Consider the following 22,060-nt stretch of genomic DNA (forward strand, 5'->3'; position numbering starts at 1 on the left):
TGTGGGTGGCAGCACTTTGGGGCTGCGGGGGCAGGCTCTTGCCAAGGTTCCTGCCTTCCCACTGCTGAGACAGTGCCTGCAACTCTCTGGAAGAAGTTCGGGGTTTCAGGTCAGGGCGTGCTGCCTGACAAGAGTTGACATTTCCATCCCTGGAAGTTGGCCAGGCTGGACAAGGCTTTGAGCAACCTGGGATAGTGGAAGGTGTTCCTGCCCTTCCAGGGAGGTGGAACAAGATGAGCTTCGAGGTCCCTTCCCACCCAAACCATTCTGGGATTCCATGAAAAGTGCAGTGGTGGGGCTGATGTCATGGAGGGAGGTGTGGGGGCAGGACAGGAGGGCCTGGCTGCAGCCCTGTGTCCTTCAGCAGCCTCCTGCATCCCCCTCACCAGGACTAAATGCAATTATGGGGGAAAAGGAAATGAAAAGCAGAACTGATTCTGCTTCTCAGCGGCTCTTGTCTGTCACACTGGCAGCGACACGGACCTGGCAGAATCCTTTTTTCTTCCCTAAAAATGGATGAATTCAGCTTTTTCTCAGAAAAAAAAAAGCTGAGGTGCCTGTACAAGCGTGGCCTTGGTGTGGCCAGACTGGCAGTGCCCATGCTCTGCTCTGTGTCACTGGGCCCACACAGCACCTCCTGCCCTCACCCTGCCCCTCACCCCCCTCACACGGATGTGACAGCTTCGGTCACTGGACACTGCCAGGATTTAACAACATCCTGGTGACCTTCAGCAGCTCAAATGTCACCAATCCGTCTGCAGAGACAGCAGTGGGACAACACGGCCATCGTGGCCCTGAGTGCAGGTGGCAGGGACTCTGAAAAGCACGGTGGTGACAATTAACAGCATTGTCCTATGGTGGGACACTGACTCAACAGCTCTTGTCCCTGGAGCTTGAGCCAGTGACACTCACCCAGCCCTCCCCAGACTGGGGTGCTGGAAGAACTGGACACAGATGCACCCAGAAAGCAGCTCCAGGAACAGGGGACGAGCAGAGCCACCGCTGTCCCCATCTGGGTGTGAGATGGGCAGTGACACTGGGCAGCACCCCAGAGCCTCCAGATGAGTGGGGACACCAGGCTGTCACCCCGGGGTGCTGCAGGGACAGTGGGCAGGGGGCTGGAAGCACCATCATGACCTGTCACAGCTGCTGGCCAGGACCTGGGACCCACAGGGGCAGTGGGGTGGATGGTGCCCCCCAAACACTCCTCGGGCCCCAGGACCCACCAGGGCAGTGGGGTGGATGGTGCCCCCCAAACACTCCTGGGGTCCCAGGACCCACTGGGGCAGTGGGGTGGATGGTGCCCCCCAAACACTCCTGGGGTCCCAGGACCCACTGGGGCAGTGGGGTGGATGGTGCCCCCCAAACACTCCTGGGGTCCCAGGACCCACTGGGGCAGTGGGGTGGATGGTGCCCCCCAAACACTCCTCGGGCCCCGGCTGGCAGCACATGAGGGTGGAGGAGGAGCAGAACCGATGGCTGAATACGGGGCTTGGTTTTGGGCACGCAGCACCCTCCGGCGCTGAGCCCACGGCAGCAGCACAGGAGGGACAACGAGGACCCGCAGAAGGCGGAGAAACACGAGGCAACTCAGGGGGCTCTGCTTCCCCAAGCGCTGCTGCTGCTGCCGCTCTCTGGGTGTTTCCAGCTGGGCTGAGAATGAAGGAGACACTGGAGGGGCGCCGGCAGCCATGGGGGTATGCGGGGGATGGAGCTGGAGCCCTCCTGGCCAGGAGCAGCGGGGGCTTTGGGGGGATTCCAGGCGAGCAGGCCAGGGCCGGCAGCGCGGGGAGGCAGGGCAGGATTACCCGGGCCCCGCACGGCGCAGCTGCCGCCCGGCACAATCCCCTAACCCTGCATTAACCCAGCCCGGCCGGCGGGAGCGGCTCCGGGAAGGAGCCCGGTGCAAGGCCCGGGGAAGGCATTCCTGCTCGCCAGCTCCGGCCCACCGCCGCGGCCAGGCCAGGGAGAAGCCCCGGACGCGTTCCAGGTTATTAATGATTAAATTAATTTAAGCATCCCGGGCATCCGCGGGTGCTGGCAGCACCGTGCCCGATCGTGCCGGCTGCGCCCTGGGGGAAGGCTGGGATGAAGGCTCGCACTCGCACTCACACTCACACTCACACTCACACTCACACTCACACTCACTGCAGCCTCCCCTTCTGCGGCCGCTGCCGCATCCCCGCCGGCGTGGGCTGCCCACGGCCACGCGTGTGGCAGACACGGGCACACGCTGCACACACAGCGGGCCCCTGCCCGTGTCCCCCCCGGCTTTTCCTGCTCGTTCCTCCCCTGCTTGCACACACACGGACACGCATGTGGGTATTGTGAGCTCCAGGGAATATACACGGGGAGAGACGGGGACACTCCCACGCACACACACACAGGCACACACACAGACACACGTGTAGTGACATGGATGTACACCGGCACACACGCAGGTGTGTGTAACACGGATACACACACACAATCACAAACACACTCTTATACACCCACGCTCACGCCCCCAGCCCACTCCCGGCCCCGCAGCCCCGCCCCGTCCGTTCCCGTTCCCGTTCCCGTCCGTTGGGTCCGTCGCAGCCATGGCTGGAGGCTCTGTGCGGGCTGTGCGGGCTCTGTGCGGGCTCTGTGCGAGCAGCCGAGCCCGTTGTGCCTGGGTTTGTCACGGCGTGCGGGCACAGCCTCTGCCGGCAGCGCCTGGCGGCCGTGCCGGGGCCCCGCCGCGCCCGCGGTGCCGCGCACGGTGAAGCCGCGCTCGCTGCGCCCCTGCCGCTCGTGGGCAACGCGGCGGGGCCGGCGCGGCTCCTGGAGGAGGTGGCGGGGCCGGCCCGGCTCCTGGAGGAGGTGGCGGGGCCGGCGCGGCTCCTGGAGGAGGTGGCGGGGCGGCCGTGGTGCCGCCAGCACGGCTGCGAGCCCTGCCCCGCTCTGCACGCCGTGCCGGGACCGCTCCCGGCACCGGCAGCACCGGCAGCACCGGCAGCACCGGGACCTGCGGGCACGGGCCTGCCCCGAGAGGCGCCGGGGCTTGGGGAGGGGCTGGTGCCTTCGCCGCCCGGGTGGGGTGGCCGAGGGGCACAGATCAGGGTCCCCTCCGGCCACAGGTTGGGATGCCCCCCACGCGTGGGCTGGGGCTCCTGCAGGGATAGGCAGCGGTCCCCTCTGGGCACAGGTGGATGTCCTGTTCGGGAACACATCCAGGGTCCCTTCAAGGACAGTCTGGGGTTTGCTCTGGGCATGAGCTCCTCTGGGTTCGGCTCTGGGTCCCCCCCATGCATGGGTGGCCTGGCCTTCACTCAGGGTCTGGGTCCCCTCCACGCACAGGTTCGGGTGTGTCCCTGTCCCAGCTGAGCCCGGGCTCCTGTCTGGGCACCAGTTTGGGTCCTGTGTCCCACCCTGCCAGGGCTGCTGCTTCTCCCTCTGCCTGCCCCAGCCCGCCCAGGAGCCCGCGTCTCTGGCACCGCTCACCCCTCTGTGTCCCCCCCACATGGTCCCTTGTGCCCCAGATGTCCCCAGCCAGGGTTTCTCCCCAACAATGTGGGCTGGGGTCTCAGCTCACTGCAGCGCAGGAGATGACTCCGAGCATGAGGAGTTTTTTAATACTCCAGCAGATTTATGGAGCATGTCTAAGTCAGTGCTACTGTCACTGCAAATCTCTTCCCAGAAATCCCACTTCCAAGGTCAAAAGTTGTTTTTTCTAATTAAAAAACAATTTAAAGAAAACCCAAACAAACCACAGACTCCAGGGTTTCCACATGAAGTTATTTCAGAAATGTTTTTGGCCATAAGAGCTGTGGATGGGGATCTCCCCAGCCTGACTAAGTGAGTTTGGAGAGGTGGGTGCTGTCTCTGAGCCCAAAACCCACTCCCAGGCACCCAGGGGTCACCCCCAGTGACTCCCCAGACGGCAATTGTCCCCACAGGAGTTGTTTGGTGACATCATCTCCCTCCTGTGAATGTCACTCCAAAACTACTAAAAATGCCTTTTTTTAATCCCTGCCTCAGTGTTGGAAAAACTTTTTCTGACCCAGAGATGGGGCTCCTGAGAGGCGCTTTAAAGACTTTTATTCTACTTTCAGTCTCATGAGAAGGGTGAGATGGTGCAGATGTTACAATTCATGCCATCAAAAATCAGAAGCCAAACTAATTCCCAATTACAACACATTATAAGTGGTTGTTGGCCTACCAGCTTTTGCCACACCATGTGCTTCTGAGCCAATCATCGGTTAAAATACCCCATGTGGGTTTTGCTACAATACATCTTTCACAGTTCTATTTCTCCAAACTATCTGGTCTATTTGCAAAGTCATCCTTTGAAACTTATTCTAGTTCAGTTTCTCTCTCTACAATGTCTGTCCTACTCCACGGCCTTTCTAAGTCAGCACACTTTATTTTAAAGTTTGCACACAGATGCACGAGACTGTGTGAGCCTTCTGTCAGGCTTTGAGAATCCCCTACAAATCCATTTCTCACACGGCAGAAGACACTCCAGAGCAACCTGCTTTTTCTACAAAAACAGAAGGAAAAACTGAAGCCCAAAGAAGACAAGAAAAGTGTTGACCTGTTGGTGCGTGTTCCTCTCCATGCCCTCCACTGCTCACCCACCTGGCTCTCCAGAAATGTCTCCTCTTTTCTTCTCCCCATGTATATTTATCTCCTAATCCATGACAATGTTCTTTTCTCTCTCCCTCTCTGGCCTCCTTGGGCCCATCAACATCCAAACTTGCCGCCCCTCTCTCCATTTTTCCTGGTACGTTCTTTTCCTGTACAAAACCTGTGTTCCCCTTCTGTGTGACCCTGTCCCCTCCCTGCAGCAGCTGTGTCCCTGCAGAGGCAGCTGGAGGCTGGCTGGGCTCAGGGCCTCCCTGCAGTGCCTTGCAGATGATGCTGGTGTCAGAGTTTGCAGCGTGTGCCCGAGACCTTTGAGGAGCTGCAGCAGTTCCTGAAGGAGCAGGAGAAGATCCAGCTGGCACAGCTCACTCAGGTGTCCAAGGAGCTTGTCAAGGAATGAGATGAATACAGCTCCAGGGTTTGGAGAGGGAGTCGCTGCTGGACACGGTGATTGTGGAGATCCAGGAGAAGCAGGACCAGCCAGGGGTCGAGTTCCTCTGGTGAGGCTGCATCCCCCACTGGGCACTGTGACCCCTGGTGGGGCTGGGGACACCCAGCTGGCACCCTCTGCGTGCTGGTGCAGCCCGGGGGCTGTGCTGTGACACTGCCCTGTGACACCGCGCTGTGACATCGCCCTGTGCCCGCTGAGGGTCAGGGCCCTGAGGGAAGGGAGGGCTGGGATGAGGTGTGGGGTGACCCCAGCCCCCCAAGCGGCTTCGCACCGCTGGGCAGCCACTGGAGCTCCCTGCCCTTGCAGTGCCAGAGCTCTCTGTTTCCTCTCTTCCAGGGTGCTGAAATCCTCAGCAGGTGTGGAGCAGGCTTGGTGTCACTCTCCTCCTGCACAGCTCCTTTGGGCAGGTTTGGGAGCGCTGCAGGAGCCGGGAGGGAGGCGGTTTGCCCCGCTGAGTGTTTGGGATTTCATGTCAATGCTACCAGGAACCAGGGGCCATTGCACCCCACCTAAAGATGGGGTTCCTATGCTGATAGCTGGGACACAGCTCCCCCGCGTCCTGTGGCTGCAGGGATTTCCCTCCTGGCCCTGCCTGGTGGTGGGCTCAGAGCTCCTCTCCCTGGTGTTCCCTCAGCTGTGAGGCAGCACTGGCCCCGATCCCAGAGCCAGTTTTCCCAGAGAGCCTCTCTGAGATGATCCAGCTGGTTGTGGACATGGTGGTCAAATTCAAAGGTAAAGCTCTGCTGGCTCCGTGCTGTGCTTCCCCGGGCTTGGCTGGCAGCGGGAAATCCTCTCTGCCTGGTGCCTCTGCCTGGGGCTCAGGAGCCAAACACCTGCTCCAGATGGGAACCATCCCTGAGATGGGCTTTGCTGGAGCCTGGGGCTCCACCTCTGGCTGGCTGTCCTGATGGGGAGCAGGACAGGTGCCACAGGAGAGACACTCATGCATCTTCCTTGCCTTCCAGTGAACCTGCGGAGTGAGATGGATGGGGAAAGGGGCAAGTTTCTGCAGCTGATGGGCACAACTGAGGGGGAAAACCTTTCCAGGATGAGTTTCCTCATGTCCTTGGTGCATAGATAGGCTCACACCACATCTAAACCCAGTATCCATCTAGAACTGAGTCCTATTGTTTTGACTGGGCCTGCTATAAAAATCTAGGTCTGTCTCCGTGCCAGGCAGCACCAGGGATGCTGTCCTGTGACACCAGGCGAGGGCCAGGACAGCAGGAGGCTGTGTCAGGCTGTGCGCAGTTAAGCAGAGGGGCTGTACGTGTTTTTAGCTGACATTTAGGGATGATCAGAAGTGCTTTTGCAGGTGCTCAGGGCCCAGGTGATGCAGCATCACTGGGTTGAGGTTTGGGCAGCACCGTTTGTGCTGAGGCCGCTCTCCACACACTCAGTTTTTGGGATGATGCACTTGAGCCCAGGACAGCCGTGCCTCAATTTCCCCCCTGCAGCCCCCCGAGGAGTGGGTTTAGCAGAGGGTCTGAGGTGGTGACACCGCGCAGTGACACCTGTGCGGCCCTGTGGGATGGCCACGGGATGGCAGCAGAACATCCCTCATGGATGGGCAGCTCCGGCTCTGGAGAGAGGCTGCCTGGCTGCTCAGCACAGCAGGGTTCCGAGCTGGTTTTCTCTTGGGCGAGCACTTGTCACAGGAGCAGGGACTGGCCTGTCACAGGAGCTGGGACTGGCCTGTCACAGGAGCAGGGACTGGCCTGTCACAGGAGCAGGGACTGGCCTGCCCTTACACCCACGGGATTCACTGCTCCCCACAGGCAGCAATAGCCAGCAGATCTGGGAGCAGATCCCATCGTGTCTGTCCCCTGCATGTGGGCACACTGCCTGGCTCAGTCCTGCCCCTGGGAGCATCTTTTCACCCCTGGGTCCCTGCGTGGGGACAGTAAAGGGTGCTGTGTCCCATGGCACCCGAGGGGGCTGCAGGAGTGCTCCCAGGACATGTCCCAGCCCGTGGTGCAGGGTGGAGAGGTGCTGGTTCTCTTCTCAGCAGGCACAGACTGATGTTTCTCTAATCCATTAGAGAAGGTGACGCTGGACCCAGAGATGGCAGGTCCTTTTGTAGAGCTCTCGCAGGACTACAGAATCATCCAGTGAAAAACTGGAAATCAAAACCTCCCTGACATCTCCAAGAGGTTTGCGAACACCACGGTCCTGGGCTCCCAGGGATTCACGTCTGGGAGGCATTACTGGGAGGTGGAGGTCGAGAAAGACAATGCCTGGGCCGTGGGGGTGGCCCTGGAGTCCTTGCCGAGGAAGGAGCCGTGCCTCATGCCCACATGTAAGGAGATCTGGGAATCAGGGTCCACCTGGACTACAAAGCAGGCCAAGTGACCTTCTACAACACAGAGAACATGAGGCACATCTGCAGTTTGAGACTGCCTTTACTGAGAAAGTCTTCCCGTATTTTTGTCTCTATGCAGTAGAAGCCCAGATCCGGCTGCGTGACTGATAGGGGTCAGATGGCTGCCCATGCCCTTGGCTGGCTGAGCAGGGAGGAGGTGTGGGAATGACACTGCACGCTCACTGCAGCTCTGCCTGAGCTGGATCCCCTCTGCAGTTTTCTGCATCTTGTCCTGCTAAGTCCTTTGGAGCATTAAAGAAGTGCTGTCCTGCCTGGGGGTGTCTGTGTGCCCTGGCTAGATCCCACAGTGAGGGTGTCCTACCTCTCCCTGTGGGCACTGAGGCCATATAATAATCGGGAGGGAGGAGGGAAGAGGCTCTGATTGTCCATGCCAGCCTTTGGCAGCACTGCATGGCTTGTTGCAGCTGTGCCGTGCCGTGCCGTGCCGTGCCGGAGGATGCAGCCACCCCACACACAGGAAGTCAGGCTGGAGCCACAAGCTGATAATAGTGGTGCTAACTGCTCAAAAAGATTGTTAAAAAGAAAATGTCCAGGGAAGGAGAGTGGGAGTGAGGGCACGGCTGGAAGAGCGGCGGGAGCTGGGGTGTGGTGGGGATCTCTGGGATCTGGGATGCTCAGGGAAGGAGCAAACACGCCACTGTCTAATCCAGGGGCATTGTGTGACTGATGGGTGGCAGGGCCCAGGCAGAGGGACACGGGCTGTGGGTCGTGTCCTAGAGATCCCCTGGATCCAAAGCGATCAGCTGTAGACAGCAGCCTCCAGAACCACTGGAGAGACATGGACAGCACAGATCTGCCAGCCCTGAGCTGGCGAGAAGCTGCGTGTCCTAAAGAGTTTATGGGGAGGACAAGTGGGGGCCTGTCAAGCCTCCCTTCTCCTGCTCGTCGCTCCGTGAACCCCATCCTGGTGTCGCAGGGATGTGCACTGCCTTATCGCCCCAGCTGCTCCCCAAACACCTCATGAAGTGCCTTTTGTTCTCATAGAGAGCTCATTTGATAAGCAATGATGTGGGAAAGGGCTCTTTGATAAGAAACTATGTGGGAAGGAATCTTTGTCTCAGCGAGGCCGTGTTATCTGCTGAGTTTGTGCCTTTTTTCCTTCATCTTCCCCATTTTCCCCTCACGCCGAGGCTAAAGGGAGACGGCGGGAAACATGGTGGAAAAGCGGCGCAGCGGTGAGGCGGGAACTACATTCCCCAGCACGCAACGCAGAGAGCCATAACGGGGCACCCCTGCTAAGAATGCCGGGAAATGTAGTTCTCACTGCACTGCCGCGCATTCCCCCCACCCCAGATTTCTCGCTTTCCTATTGGTCCAGAGCGACGCCAAGCAACCGCCGTGGGCGGGGCCTGGCCGCGCCGCCGCCGTTCCTACTGGCCGGGCGCGCGCGGTGGGAGGGGAGGTTTGAAAAAAAACAACCCGCCCCCCGCGGGACGCCGCGCGCTGATTGGCTGAGCCGCGGTTTGGCGCCAGCTTCACAGAGGCGACGGGTACCGGTTGGGGTCAAAACGCTGCGGCGGCCGCGTTGACGGCAGGGACGGGACGGCTGCGCTTTCAATTCCCATTCCCACTCCAATGGATCCCACCCCGAGCGCTTCTCACCGCCGCCGCCTCCTGCTTCTCTCTCCGGCGTCCCCCGCTTCGCCCGCCGTGGTTAAGGCGCTCTTTCAGGATGAGCTCTCGCCTGTCTCCGATCTCCGCCTCACCATGGAGCAGCTGGGGCGCGGGTGAGTCGGGACGCGGGGCCCTGCGAGCGCTGGGCCCGGGCACCCCCTTTTTTCTCACTTCTGTCGTGACCCCCCAAAAAAACGAGGTTTGGAGGGCTTATCCGGCTCTTCCCCCTCCCGTACCAAGGGAGCCCCCTTCCTCCTCACCCCTAGGAGCCCTCCAGGGCACTTTGTCCCCCCTCCAGGGCATTTTGCCCCCTCTCCCGGACGTTTTCTTCCCCGTCCCGGACCCGAAGCGAGGCCTAGGGAGGCTCCCCCATATATAAAGAACCCCAAGGCCTCCAGGAGTCGTTTTCCTTCCGTTCCGTCCACCCCCGTAATTCTCTCCCGCGCAGTGAAGCCTTATGGAATTCCCGCTCCCGGCTAAAAATCCCCAAACCTCTGGGATATCTTTATCCCCCCCTAAAAATCCCCAAACCTCTGGGATGTCTTTATCCCCCCCCTAAAAATCCCCAAACTTCTGGGATGTCTATCTCCCCCCTAAAAATCCCCAAACCTCAGGGATGTCTTTATCCCCCCCACTAAAAATCCCCAAACTTCTGGGATGTCTTTATCCCCCCACTAAAAATCCCCAAACCTCTGGGATGTCTTTATTCCCCCACTAAAAATCCCCAAAGCCCCAGGGGTGTCTTTTAACCCTTCCCTTCTGCAGACCCTCCGGAAAGTCTTTATTCCCTCCTTTCCTTCCCTATCCCCCCTCCTTCCAGGAATAAGGCTTCGGGGGTGCTCGTCACCCCCCAAAAACCAGCGAGGCCTCGTGGATCCCTCCTTTTCCTTTCCCCCCACCCCTCAATGGAGGTCTTGGGGGGTTTTCATCCCCTTCTCCCCCAGGAGTGAGGCACTGAGGGCTCGCCCTGCGCCCCCTCCCCACAGCTCAAAGCCAGGCCTGCAGCGCCTCTTGCCAATCCCTTCCCCCAAACCCGAGGCCTCCCGGAGCTGTTCCTTCTCCTCACGCCCACCCACGAGGCCTCCGTTTTATCCCTCCCACCTTGCAAACTTCCAGGGCTCCCTTAGGGTCCCGCACCCCCTCTGGTGATGCCTCCCCTCTGTCCTCTCCTCCTGCTCTGGGACACCTTTCCCCTGCCCTGCTTGTGCTCTGAGCCCTTTCCTGGGCTTCCCTCCCTCCCACAAATACCTTTGTGTCCTTTCCGTGTCCTTCCTGCCTCCCCTGTTCCCTCCCAGCCCTGTTCCTGCCTCCCTGTGCTCTGCTCTGTCTCCCCAGTTCAGCTGCTGCAGTCCCTGGGCTCTGCAGCTCCTTTCCTGTTCCCCCCACTCCAGCCACAGCTGCTCCCTTGTGCTGCTCTCTTAACTCCTCTAATCCCATTATTCCCACAGTTTCTCCCTTTTGTGGCTCCTGTTTTGTCCTGGCCCACTCAGGTCTCAATGACCCTCCTGGGTTTTGTTTGTTGATTTTCTGTCATTCTCATTTCTGCAACCACCTGCTTTCTGCTTCTTCCCTCCTTCAGATTCCTGGCATTCCTGCAAGCCATTGGCAGTGCCCCCCATGGAAATTACTCTGCCCTTTGATTTTGTAGCCCTGCCACATTTTTTTTTTAAATTAGCCACATGCTGGAGCCTCACTCAAGTAGCTTTTATACGTGGGATTCCATATGATTTTCTTTTCTCTCAGCACTGAGGTTTAGCAGCTAAAACAAAATTTTGGTGGTAACTATTTACCAAAATGAGTTTGAATTAGAAATTGGGCATTTTTCTCTATGCAAAACCTGAATCAAAGGAGTGGCTTCCAAAGAGAGGGTTGCAGTTCCAGGAGGGATAGCAGGGCTCTGGTGGAAATGCAGGTGATGGCCACCTGTGCTGTACCTACCTGCAGTGTTGTATTTCTTGCTTTTAAAGCAAATCCTGAATTTCCTTTCCAGGCAGCACGAAAACCTGGACCAAGACATGGGAACCAAAAATGGATTACACAGATCAGCGTCTTCGGAGTCCACAGACTCAGGTGGGGCTTCCCCAAGGAATAAATGAGGATTAAGAATTGGAAAAAAATGCATTTTCACATGGCTCCCACTGCAAGCAGCTCCCAGGGTTTAGAGAGAGAGCTGGCCCTGCCTGCAGCCCCTCTCATTCCTGTGCCCTTGGAAGGAGGGAAAACCCCTCAGAAAGCCTCTGCAGCTCATGCTCTGGGCTTTAGATGGTTTTGGGGTTTTATTTGCTTTAATTGTCCTGCAGACTGTGAGCAGTAGGGAAGGAAAGCAAGCCCTCAGTGTGTGTTCTCTCCTTAAACCCAAACTGTGGCAGTGAGTGGCTCTGCCCTGTGTTTTCCTCTTACCAAGGGCTGCCTGATGATCTGAAACCCTTCAGTTCTGATACTTCCTGGGAGGGTTTCCTGTTTTTCACACGAGATGTTTTGTCAGTGAAAATGAAATAAGCTCTCACCCCATAACTTGTAGATTCCCTCTGGTGTTTCGTTGCTCCAGCTCAGGGAAATCACTGTTCCCACCTGGTTTTATGCCCTATTTTGAGGGCATTTTCAGCCTAAGAAGAGCTCTGTGAAGTGCTAAAGCATGAGTACAGCTCACAAACCACAGAGCAGGACAGAGCAACCAGCCTTGCTAACTCCTCACTTTTTGTGGCTCCTCAGGAATCTGTGTTGGAGTGACTTTGTGTCTGTGCTGAAATGCTGTGGGGCTACAAAGCTGTGCTTGCTTTGTGCTTCTGAAGTGCTTCCTGCTAATTCCAGGGCATTCAGAAGGGCCTTTGGACTGCTTATTTTTTGGAATGAGCCCAACATTACTTGATAGGACGAGAAGTAACTAAAAGCATGGGTTAAAAGATAAAAAACCCTAAAGGACTGAATTATTTCTTAAGGTGTGTGGTGGATAAACAGAGTATTATAAACAGAAATAAACAGTGCCTCTGTTAAATAAATAAATAATAAAAAATAATAAATAAATAAACTCTGTTCCATGTGACAGCCCAGGCAGGGCTTGGGGGGCTGTTTTTAATTATCCTGTTTGCCCCAAACTCTGACACTCAATGATCCAGGGCCAAACCCTCGGTGAGGAGTGGCTGTAACTCTTATCCCTTCTGCACCGAGGTGAGGCTGCAGGTGGGGCTTTGACATGAATTCCCTGGCTCTTTCTGTGGAGCTCTGCAGCAGCGTGTGACAATCCCTGGATGGGAATCAGTGGGAATTCTGTGTCTCTGCAGGTTTGGCTTTGGATTCTCCCGGCCCTGCGACCTCCCAGGACAGCCTGGAGGACACGTGAGTGCCCCGAGTTATCCCTGGCTGGTGGCATTGTTCACAAAGCTGGGCTGCTGAGGGATTCCCCTGCTCCCCGTGGGCTCTGGGCTTTCCCTGCTCTCCTCTCCATGTGCTCCAGAGCTGGAATGCTGGGATTGGCCCTGCCCCGGGCACTGGCGCTGCTCTGAGCAGGGAATTGTGCCAAGCACACTGCACTGGCACCTACCTGCAGCTGGGGCTGCACCATAAATCACAATTTGAATATTTGGTTGAAGTCTGTGCCTTAAGAGCCACAGAATCATTTGGTTTGGGAAACCTCTAAGACGTTCAAGTCCAACCTTTGATCTTTTGCTTTCAGGTTTGAGAAAGCAATCAAATCCAGCAGGCTGAAGTAAGTATAACTCTATTTTAAATTCTGTTTTAAATTCTTCCTCGATGACTCTTCTAGATTATGGAATTAGAGGATGATTTCTGTTCAAAATGTTGAAATAAATTTTCGTTCTTTTTCGTTGTAGCCTTCGAATCCCTTTCAGAAGAATCCATTCCCTGCCAGTAAGTGAGAGTGGGATTGAAGTTTTATACATATTAAAGGATTTAGCATGGTTTTGGGTGAATACATTTAGTTGGATACTTGTTAATTTTCTGGCTTCAGCACCAGCTGCTGGGGTGCTTAATGTCAAAATTTTAGTTTGGAAATTCCCAATTTCACTTAATGGAGTGTGAAATTTCCGTGATGTGGCTCCACCACTGGTGCACTGAAGCATTTTGGTCCCTGTACCAAGGTGTCAGCAGAGGGTTCCTGCACAGGGTGTGCAGGGTTTGTAGTCAGAGACTTTCCAGTCTTCATTAACCCCTTTAGTGCCTGAAGTGTGCTTGATGCACAGTCCTGAACTGCTCCCTCTGTGTTGCAGCAAAGCCTGCTGGGCTCCAGCCCTGCTCTGAAGAGAAACCACTCTGACTCTCTGGACACTGATGCTTTCCAGCCTTTGGAACAGGATGAAGACAAGGAAAATGTAAGTGCTGCTTCCTGTGATGCTGTGGTGGGAGGGGAGGGACTACTGGATTAGCACATCCTGCCCAGGGAATGTGATGGGAAAGGCTCCAATTATCCCTGCCAGGCTGTTCCTCAGGCACAACCACCCTTAGCTCGGTTCTGAAGGGAACTCACAGCTCTGATTAGAGTGGCTGCACACTGTTGGGAGGTTAATAAAACTTGGCAAGACTTGGCCCAGTTCTGCCTTCGTGCCGCTGACCCTGACTCCTTTGTGGCTGTGGCAAAGGAAAATCTATTCCCACTGCTTGCTGTGGACAGGAGCTGCCTCCAGAAGGGGTTTGAGGGGATCACCCCCTGCTTTCCACTGCTGCCATGGGTTCAGTGTCCTGGAATCCTGTGTCAGGACACAGCCTGGGCTGCCCCAGGAGTGATTTATTCTGCAGAGAACTGACTGACAGAAATAGAAAAGCCCTGAAGCCTCTAGGTGATGCCAAGAGCTGGATTATGTTAGATGAAAGAAACGCTTCTGTAACATCTTCAGTTTGAAAACATTCACATGCAGACTGTTCCTATTGGCAGCAGGGAGCTTAAATCCAAAATGTCAGGCAGTTTAAAAAAAATATGAAAAGATAAAAGGATGCAAGCAACTTAACACAGTTGGTAATTTTGGTAAAATGATCATTTTGCTGGTTTTTATTCCAGGAATCATTTGAGTTTAAGAAGCCAACCAAACCAGCTTCTCGTGGCCTCCGTGATGGAAGGGGTGTTCCTGCAGCAAGGCAGAATTCATCTCCAGCTCAGGTAGTTGGTTCTTTTCAACTAATTCTCACCTAATTCTCTGGGATCAAACTATATCAGGGTTCTAAAGTGATGATGTCAGTCGGGTGCCACATAGGAAAACTTATTTACCTGCCAGATAAGAAAATTCTTCTCACCTTTGGCTCCTGAGGTGCTCATGAGAAACTTGAAACATTGTTCTGGGAAAGATGAGTCAGCACAGAGCTGAGGTTCTGCTCAGTAACTGAAGGAAGGGTGGACACTGATGTGGGATTGAAATGATCAGTAAAGTTGATACTGAAAGTTCAGGCAGGTGCATTTGGAACAACAAACCCAACTGTGTAAATGCAGCTGGATTTGGTGTCCAGATGTGACATCCAGGGAGAAAATTTACCTTATTCATACCCTGATGTTTAGAAAAAGCAACTGAAAAATCGTTGTACAGAAACAGAGCTGAGGGGCCAAGTCTTGGATCCAGCAGCCTTTCATGCTGCTGATTCCAGCCCTGCTGGGAATAACCACGGTGTTCCCTGGAGTGCAGAGAGCTGTGGCAGCCCCTCCGTGGCTGCACATCCTGCAGGGAGCAGGGAATGATGCTGAAGCTGCCTGTGTCTCCTCTCAGCTGCCCGTGGGGGACACAGCCTCGGGGGATCAGGAGAGGGGCAGGGCAGCCCTGCTGCAGCAGCACTCCCTGCCCTCCTCGGAGAGCGAGGATGACGATGGCTTCCTGGAGCTGCTGGATGACCAGGACCTGAAGGTGTGTGCAGAGGGAGCAGGGTGGAGATGCCAGATCAGCTCTGTCTGGTGTGTTCTGGCTGCAGTCAGGGTGCTCCAGCTGCAACACGCTGGGTTTTTTGGGAATCACAGAATCCCAGACTGCTCTGGGTTGGAGGGACATTAAAGTCTATCCACTCCCAACCCTCTGCCTTGGGCAGGGACATCTCCCCCAAGGAGATTAATTAGTTCTCATCATCTTTTCTAACTCACACTGGGGTGTCTTTATCTTATGAGTGCTCTTTCCCAGTGCAGCCAGTGGGATTTGTTTGGGGTGTAAACAAGTGAATTATTTCTAGTTTGAGAACTGAGGGAATTATCTGAACAGTTGGCATTTTTCTTTAGAAACTTGCTGAAAAAGTCAGAGGTGGTGATTGCTTTGAGCCACTTAATACAGGATTGTTTCCAAGGGAGCTTGAAATGCACAAAGCTCTGGAGGCTCATCTTGTAAATCAATCAATGAATTGATAAACTCACCTTCTCCAACGTGCCTCAGCTCATTCCCATTATTTCCTGGAGAGCTGCACTGACAATGGAGTCAACTCCCTGAGGCTGCTGTGGCAGCTGAATCCAGCAGGGATGTTTGTTTGCCTGAGCCATGCAGGGGGAGATGGATGAGCTGGAGCTTCCCTCTCTTCCAGAATGACGAGGAGATGCCCTCAGACATGTCCAGCCTGTGGACGGCGCCGCTGGTCATGAGGAGAGCGGACACTCGGGTGAGTGTCCCCACACAGGGACAGGGACAGGCCTGTCCTGGCAGCTGGGATGGGTGATCCCCCTGACAGCAACAGAACAAGCCCTGGCACAACCCCCTGCAGAACTCCCCTAATCTCCAGAGCAGTTCACCTGGCAGGCTTTGTCAGTGTGGAACAATCGGCGTTTACAGGCACAGAATTTCTTCTTGCACTTCATAAATGTGAGGAGATCTTGACTTCCCTTATCAGAACCTTGGCATATGTGGAATCCACTCTGCACAGACTCACCTGCAACGCTGTAACCTGATGCTCTGATAACAGACTGGGAAAGGAGCTCCAACAGAAAGCTCTTTAATCTGCTGAGAAATTGGCTGCTAATTGGTGTGGAGTACTTTGCTGGCTCTTTATCTTGCTCATGGTGCTCCGAGCTCCCCCAGTAACAAGTGTTACTGGAAATGTAAAGCCCGCATAATTCAGATTAGCAGCCCCCTGTTGCTGTGCAGTGGTGGTGCCTTAAATAAGCCAAGTTTGGACTAATCTGACACTATCTGAGTTGTGTTTATTTTCTTTTATAAACCTTTGCTGAATAACTCAACTCCTCTTCTCCCTCGCAGGCCAAGCGGTGCCGGTTATTTGGCTCTTCGTCCATGTCCAGCATTGCAGGAAGAACCACCCAGAAGAGGATGGAGAGATCCCAGGAGGAGAATTCCCCAGGGAAAAGCAAGAAGAGGAAAAGCCTGCCTGGCACTTCCGAGGACTCCACGGTTGGTAGCTCAGCATCCAGCCTGTGACAGAGGATTGAGGAGGGGAGATGAGGGCTGGGCTCTGCCTGGGGAAGGTCAGGGGGAGCTTTTCCAGGGGGATTGTTGGGCTGGCAGTTCCACAGTCCTGAGGCTGAGCTTTGCCCTGAGCTGAGGGGGCGGTTCAGGGCTTGGGAGGGCACTCCAAGCTGTCAGCTCTGGGAAACAGGGATGTGCCTGCCCTGGGTGCTCATGGATCTCTGCCCTGGGTCCTGCAGAGCCTGAAGATGGTGAGGACCCAGCCCTCCACAGCAGAGATCGAGAGCATTTTGGACAGTGACCAGAGAGACCTGATCGGGGACTTCTCCAAGGTAATTCCAGAGATTCCAGGTGTTGGATGAAGTGCTTTAAGGGCCTCTCATGGTGGGGATGTCTCAAACCAGCCCAGAAAAACACTTCCCTTTGTAGAGGCTTTTCTGTTCTCTCATAAACCTGCCTTGCCTCTTTGGCTTGATCTTGGAGGTCTTTTCCAACCTTAACAATTCCTTCATCTTCAAACAACTAGGAGAGGCTGTTGGTGAGAAGGGGATGTCCCAGGTTAGACACAAAGTGATCCATTTGTGGTTAAAGCCCTATAAAATCCCTCTGGTGTAGGAGCCAAAAGCTAAATTCTGTGCCTGATTTTAGCATCCTCAGGAGTTTTGACTCCTGCAGGGATTGTGGCCAGCAGAGTCTCTGTTAGAGAGTGAACTGCTGGATGCTGTGCTGTCACCATGTGACTCACAGCTGGAATTTTCTCAATCTTGTCTCTTCCAGAGTTATTTATTTGACACTGTCGATGGGAAACATCAAGATTTAAAATACATCGACTCAGAAATGGTGAGTGCTCCACGGGAGCCAGAAAAATTCTTTAGTGGGGGTTGGGGAACAGCACAAAAATGGCTTCAAACAACTGAACTCTGTTTTTTGTGGTGTTTTTCCTCAGATGGTGTCTGTGCTGACTGGGAAGTTTGAGAGCTTCATCAAGCAGTGTGTGATAATTGACTGCAGATACCCCTATGAGTATGAAGGGGGGCACATCAAGGTGTGTTGGCCCCATAAGAGCAGTGCAGGTGGTCTGAAGCTGAGCCTGGGGTCACTTGGATCCCTGTGGGGCTGACTTTTATCCAATATCCAATATTTTTATTCTTATCTTGTGGATATGTTATTCCTGAGGGCCCCCTCCAGGATCCTGTCATGCTCAGCCCTGCCTGGGTGTGGACACTGAGCTCACATGAAGTGGCTGTTCCCAAAGAGGGGACATTGTCAGCAGAGGAGGGGCCTCAGGGTGACAGAGGTTCCAGAGCAGGATGTGACACTCAGTGTCCAGCATCCTCATGTCTCAGGAAGCTAAAACTGGAATGTTAAACTTCATTTCCATGACAGACTTCAAAGAACAAATGGCTGTGTAAAACAGAACCAGGAGCAGGTCACCCAGACACGCTGCCAGGGCCTGAAGGGGCTCCAGGAGAGCTGCAGAGGGACTGGGGACAAGGGCTGGAGGGACAGGACACAGGGAATGGCTCCCACTGCCAGAGGGCAGGGCTGGGTGGGAGATTGGGAAGGAGTTCCTGGCTGAGGAATGACGGAGCCACTCCCAGACTGTCCTGGTGGGGTTTGGAGCTGTGTTGGGAGAGGGTCCCAGAGCTCCTCCAGCAAACCCAGATGAGGAATTGGCTCCCAAGGGATTGGGATGAGTTCAGGGCTGTTCCCTTGCACTCACTGCTCGCCCTCTGCCCTTGCAGGGTGCCATAAACCTCCACATGGAGGAGGAGGTGCAGAATTTCCTGCTGAGGAAGCCGATCCAGCCGTCGGAGAACAAGCGGGTGATCGTGGTGTTCCACTGCGAGTTCTCCTCGGAGCGGGGCCCTCGCATGTGAGCTCCCCCCGGGCCAGGGGCATGGGCACGGGGGCTGCAGTGCTGTGCACGCCGTGCTGGCACCTCAGGCAGGGTTTGGGCTGTGAGGAGCCGTGCTGGGCCTGGGCTGGAGCACTGGGAGTTCAGAGGGGGAAGGAAAAGCTCTGAACTGTGGCTTGGGGCTCCTCAGCCTCTCCCTGACAGGCAGCTCCAGCTCCTCCGTGCAGGGATGGGGTTTGGGGAGCAGGTTTGAGGTTTTTGGAGCTGCTGGTGGAGTGTGGGGTTGAACCCGGGGTTTTCCTGCTGCAGGTGCCGGTTTGTGAGGGAGCAGGACAGGCTGAGCAATGAGTACCCCAACCTGCACTACCCAGAGCTCTACGTGCTCAAGGGGGGCTACAAGGATTTCTTCTCGAGGTGCCAGGTGGGTAACGTGGATTCCTCAGCCCTGGAAGTGTCCTAGGCCAGGTGGGACAGGCTTGGAACAGCCTGGGCTCCTGGAAGGTGTCTGTGCCCATGGCAGGGAGTGGAACAAAATCTTTTAGGTCCCTCCAACCCAAGCCTTTCTATGGTCTCTTTCACACTCAGAGAAGAAACAATAGATAAATAATATTAATTTATTCCTCCTCAAGCTACTCTTTGGGGCAGAGTGGTTTGGCTGGGGGGCTTTTCCTCCCTTCTTTCTCTCAGGGGGCTGTTCCCAGAGCAGCTCAGCCTGTTCCATGTCTCAGAGCTGTCTTCCTGCCATACCTGAAGGGCTTTTCCACCTGCCTCGAGAGTAAAACAGAAGTGGTTTCTGCCCCTTTAGAGCAAACTGTCACTCAGAGAAGGGATTTCAGCCTGCTCAGAGCAGGGGGGAAGACAAAGCTTGACAGTAACTGCTGGATAATAAGTGGAAACCTGAGGACTTGTACAGTCCTAAACCAGCGAAATTGAAAACCTCAGCTTGGAGTTTGCAGCCTCTAATTGAGACAAGGAAACTTAAAACCCACCCCCAGCTCTTCCCAGCACCTCAGGGGTGGGATTTCTCCTGTCCCTTGGCTCCTGCAGCATTTCCACGGTTCCTGGGATCTGTCCTGCTGCTGTGACACAAACAGGCCTTCCAAAAATCATCCCTTGGGAGCTGGGAGAGACCTGGGCTGCCCAAGGAGCTGGATGGGGCTGTGGCTCCTTCCCTGTGGGATGCTGATGGCAGTTTTGGCTCGGGGTTTTGGCTCTCCCTGCTGAGGGACACGCGGGGTTTGCCTTGTCCTGCGGAAGGGGGACCGAGGCCTCAAGGTGGCAGCAGGGGACAGCCTAGGGCGGCTCCCTGGGAGCCGGGAGCTGTCCCGAGGATCACGGAATGCTCTGAGCTGGAGGGGGCCCGCAGTGGTCATTGATGGAATCCATGCCCTTGGCGTGATCAGCACCCTGCTCTGACCAAACGAGCTGGAACATCCTTCCAGTGTGTGCCATCCCAAGGTGAACTGCACAGTTCCCAGGGGAGCTGTAAGGCAGCTCAGCCCGTGTGTTGTCTGCCAGGAAATTTGGGATGACAGCCCTGTACACAAAGCCCTGGTTTTGATGGCTGTAACCTGAATATCCCCAGGCTTTGTGCATCTGCCCGGAGCGGGGGGTCTGTCCCTGTGTTCCTGCTGGTGCTGGGGTCACCACGCTGGTGACACCGAGGTGACCCCAGCTCCTGTTCCCCCAGAGCTTCTGCGAGCCCCAGAGCTACCGCCCCATGCACCACAAGGACTTCAAGGAGGACCTGAAGAGGTTCCGCACCAAGAGCCGGACCTGGGCCGGGGAGAAGAGCAAGAGGGAGATGTACAGCCGGCTCAAGAAGCTCTGAGGGCAGCAGGGACTGCAAGGACTGCCCAGCCTGGGGCTGCAGGGGGACAGCCACGCGTTCCTGTGCTCCCACTGCCCTGGGCTGCCTCCCTGGGATCACCTGGACCTTGGCCCAGGGCCGGACGCCGGCTGGGAGCTGCCTTGGGATTCTTTTGGTTACGTTGCTTGGTGAAAATGTTGTGGCTTCTTGTGTTGTGTGACACCCCCAGGTCACCCCGAGAGGGTGGGCGCAGCCTCGTGGGGCTGGGCTCGGTGGTGTCAGCACTGCCAGGGAATTGTAGTGCCTGTTAATTTTTAAATGCTTAATTTTATTTAAATACAGTCAAATGAAGCCAATACCGCTGCGGTTGGATCATCTGGATTGTACTTAAACCTTGTTTCTGCTGCAGGGTGACCTGCTGGGGGGTGTTGGGGGTCAGTATTTTTCTCAGCTGCAGTTTTGGTTCTGTGTATCATTGTGGGGAAGGAAAATGGGAAATATTCCGTTTGAGATTCCCACCTGGGCGAGCGCTGCGGGAAGCCCTGGGAGCCCATCTGAGGGGAAATTGCTTATTGTTCATAAACATCACGTTCACCTTGTTTCCTTACTGCAGGGTGCTTTGTTTCATGGTCTGTTTTGTTGGTTCCGGAGGTGCTGGTGTTTCAGTGGAGGGAGGGTTTTGAGGGGGTTCAGCAGTTGGGTGATCCCAGGTTCTCAGCAGTGTCGCTGCTGCCCCTGAGCCTGTGAGTTGTTCTTGCCCTGAAACGTGTCCAGAGCAGCTCCTGGCTGTGAGGAATCCCGGGGAGCTGCTCTGACACCGCTCCCCTGGGGGTGGCTGTGGCCACTTCTCCATCAGCTGGGAAGGGCAGGAGGTGGAATTAATCCCTGAACCTCCTCAGCTATGTTGGATCCCCCAGCTGAGGAGGTTCTGCAGTCCCAAACTGCTTTGCTGCTGGTTTTGGGGTCACTTCAGCCCCAGCTCTTAAATCCACCTTCCTCACACCAAGTTCCAGGTGAAAACTGGTGCTCCTGGGAAGCTCCACGGGCCTGGGAACTTCCTGGTTCATCTGTTCTATCCATGTCAAAAAGTACTGAAATGGAGGTGCCATATGTGGAATACTAGCTTGCCTTTTTTTTTTGGTTTTGGAAACCTATTTCTTAAAACCTGCTGTTAATCCTTTTGCTCCCAAGAGGATTAAACTTGGAATTCTTTCTTTTTAAAAAAAAAAAAATCGGAATTTGCTGTTTTCCCTCGAAGCTGAATCCCTTGAAGGGGGAGATGAGGAGGTGTTAAATCAGCAGTGATGGCTGCAGATTTCCCCCACTGCCTGGGGAAGGGGCTGTGGGGTGGGAGGAGGACACGTCCAGGCAGGGACCTGAGTGACCAAAGTGCCCCGGGGGAGGCACCAGCTCAGCACCACAGGGGCTGGGCAGGATCTCAGTCCCACTCTGCTCCTGGGAATGTGTGAACTTCTCTGTGTGCAGGGAGAGCAGAGGGAGCCTGGCCTGGCTCAGGACGCTCCTTCCCAAGGTCACTCAGCTGGGGCAAAGCCAGTGCAGCAGTCCCTGGTTCACAGCTGCACTTCCCCCGAAGCCAGGGGTGAGAGGTGTGGCTGGGGAGGAGCCCTGGGCAGGATTGGGGATCTCTGAAACCCCAGGGGTGCAGATGAGACCCCCCCATCCCAGCCCACCTCCTCCTGTGTGTGGGGAAGGAGAGGGATCTCAACAGGATCCAACTCAGAGATGGCCATGGGCACAGGGAATAAAGCCCTAAAAATCCAAACTGGGCTGCCCCTCTCCCTGCAGCAGCACAGGATGAGCTGCCTGCTGTCACTGTGGTGGCAGAAGAACCCCAGGCTGGTGGCTGCTGCTTTTTGTGTCTTTGCCTGTTGCTTCCAGGATAAGCTTCCAGAGCAGCTGTGGCTGTCCCGGGATCCCTGGCAGTGTCCAAGGACAGGTTGGAGCAGCCTGGGACAGTGGGAGGTGTCCCTGCCATGGCAGG

At 55.6% G+C, this 22,060-nt stretch overlaps 1 protein-coding gene and 1 pseudogene across 1 annotated transcript; both read left to right on the top strand.

Annotated features, from left to right (window-relative positions):
* The first annotated feature begins 1,691 nt into the window (after positions 1-1,691).
* Positions 1,692-7,529, top strand: LOC134548145 (E3 ubiquitin-protein ligase TRIM7-like; annotated as a pseudogene).
* Positions 7,530-8,910: 1,381 nt separating this feature from the next.
* On the top strand, positions 8,911-20,665 carry CDC25A (cell division cycle 25A). Its single transcript, XM_063417956.1, has 16 exons — positions 8,911-9,169; positions 11,047-11,126; positions 12,338-12,392; positions 12,730-12,762; positions 12,887-12,923; positions 13,283-13,384; positions 14,068-14,166; positions 14,765-14,899; positions 15,558-15,632; positions 16,226-16,375; positions 16,630-16,722; positions 17,168-17,230; positions 17,337-17,435; positions 18,136-18,266; positions 18,558-18,669; positions 19,939-20,665. The coding sequence occupies exons 1-16, from the start codon at positions 9,018-9,020 to the stop codon at positions 20,077-20,079; spliced, it is 1,557 nt and encodes a 518-aa protein (XP_063274026.1). The 5' UTR covers positions 8,911-9,017; the 3' UTR covers positions 20,080-20,665.
* Positions 20,666-22,060: the final 1,395 nt, after the last annotated feature.

This window comes from Prinia subflava, chromosome 1, assembly GCF_021018805.1.
Source record: "Prinia subflava isolate CZ2003 ecotype Zambia chromosome 1, Cam_Psub_1.2, whole genome shotgun sequence".
Taxonomy (NCBI): Eukaryota; Metazoa; Chordata; class Aves; order Passeriformes; family Cisticolidae; genus Prinia; species Prinia subflava.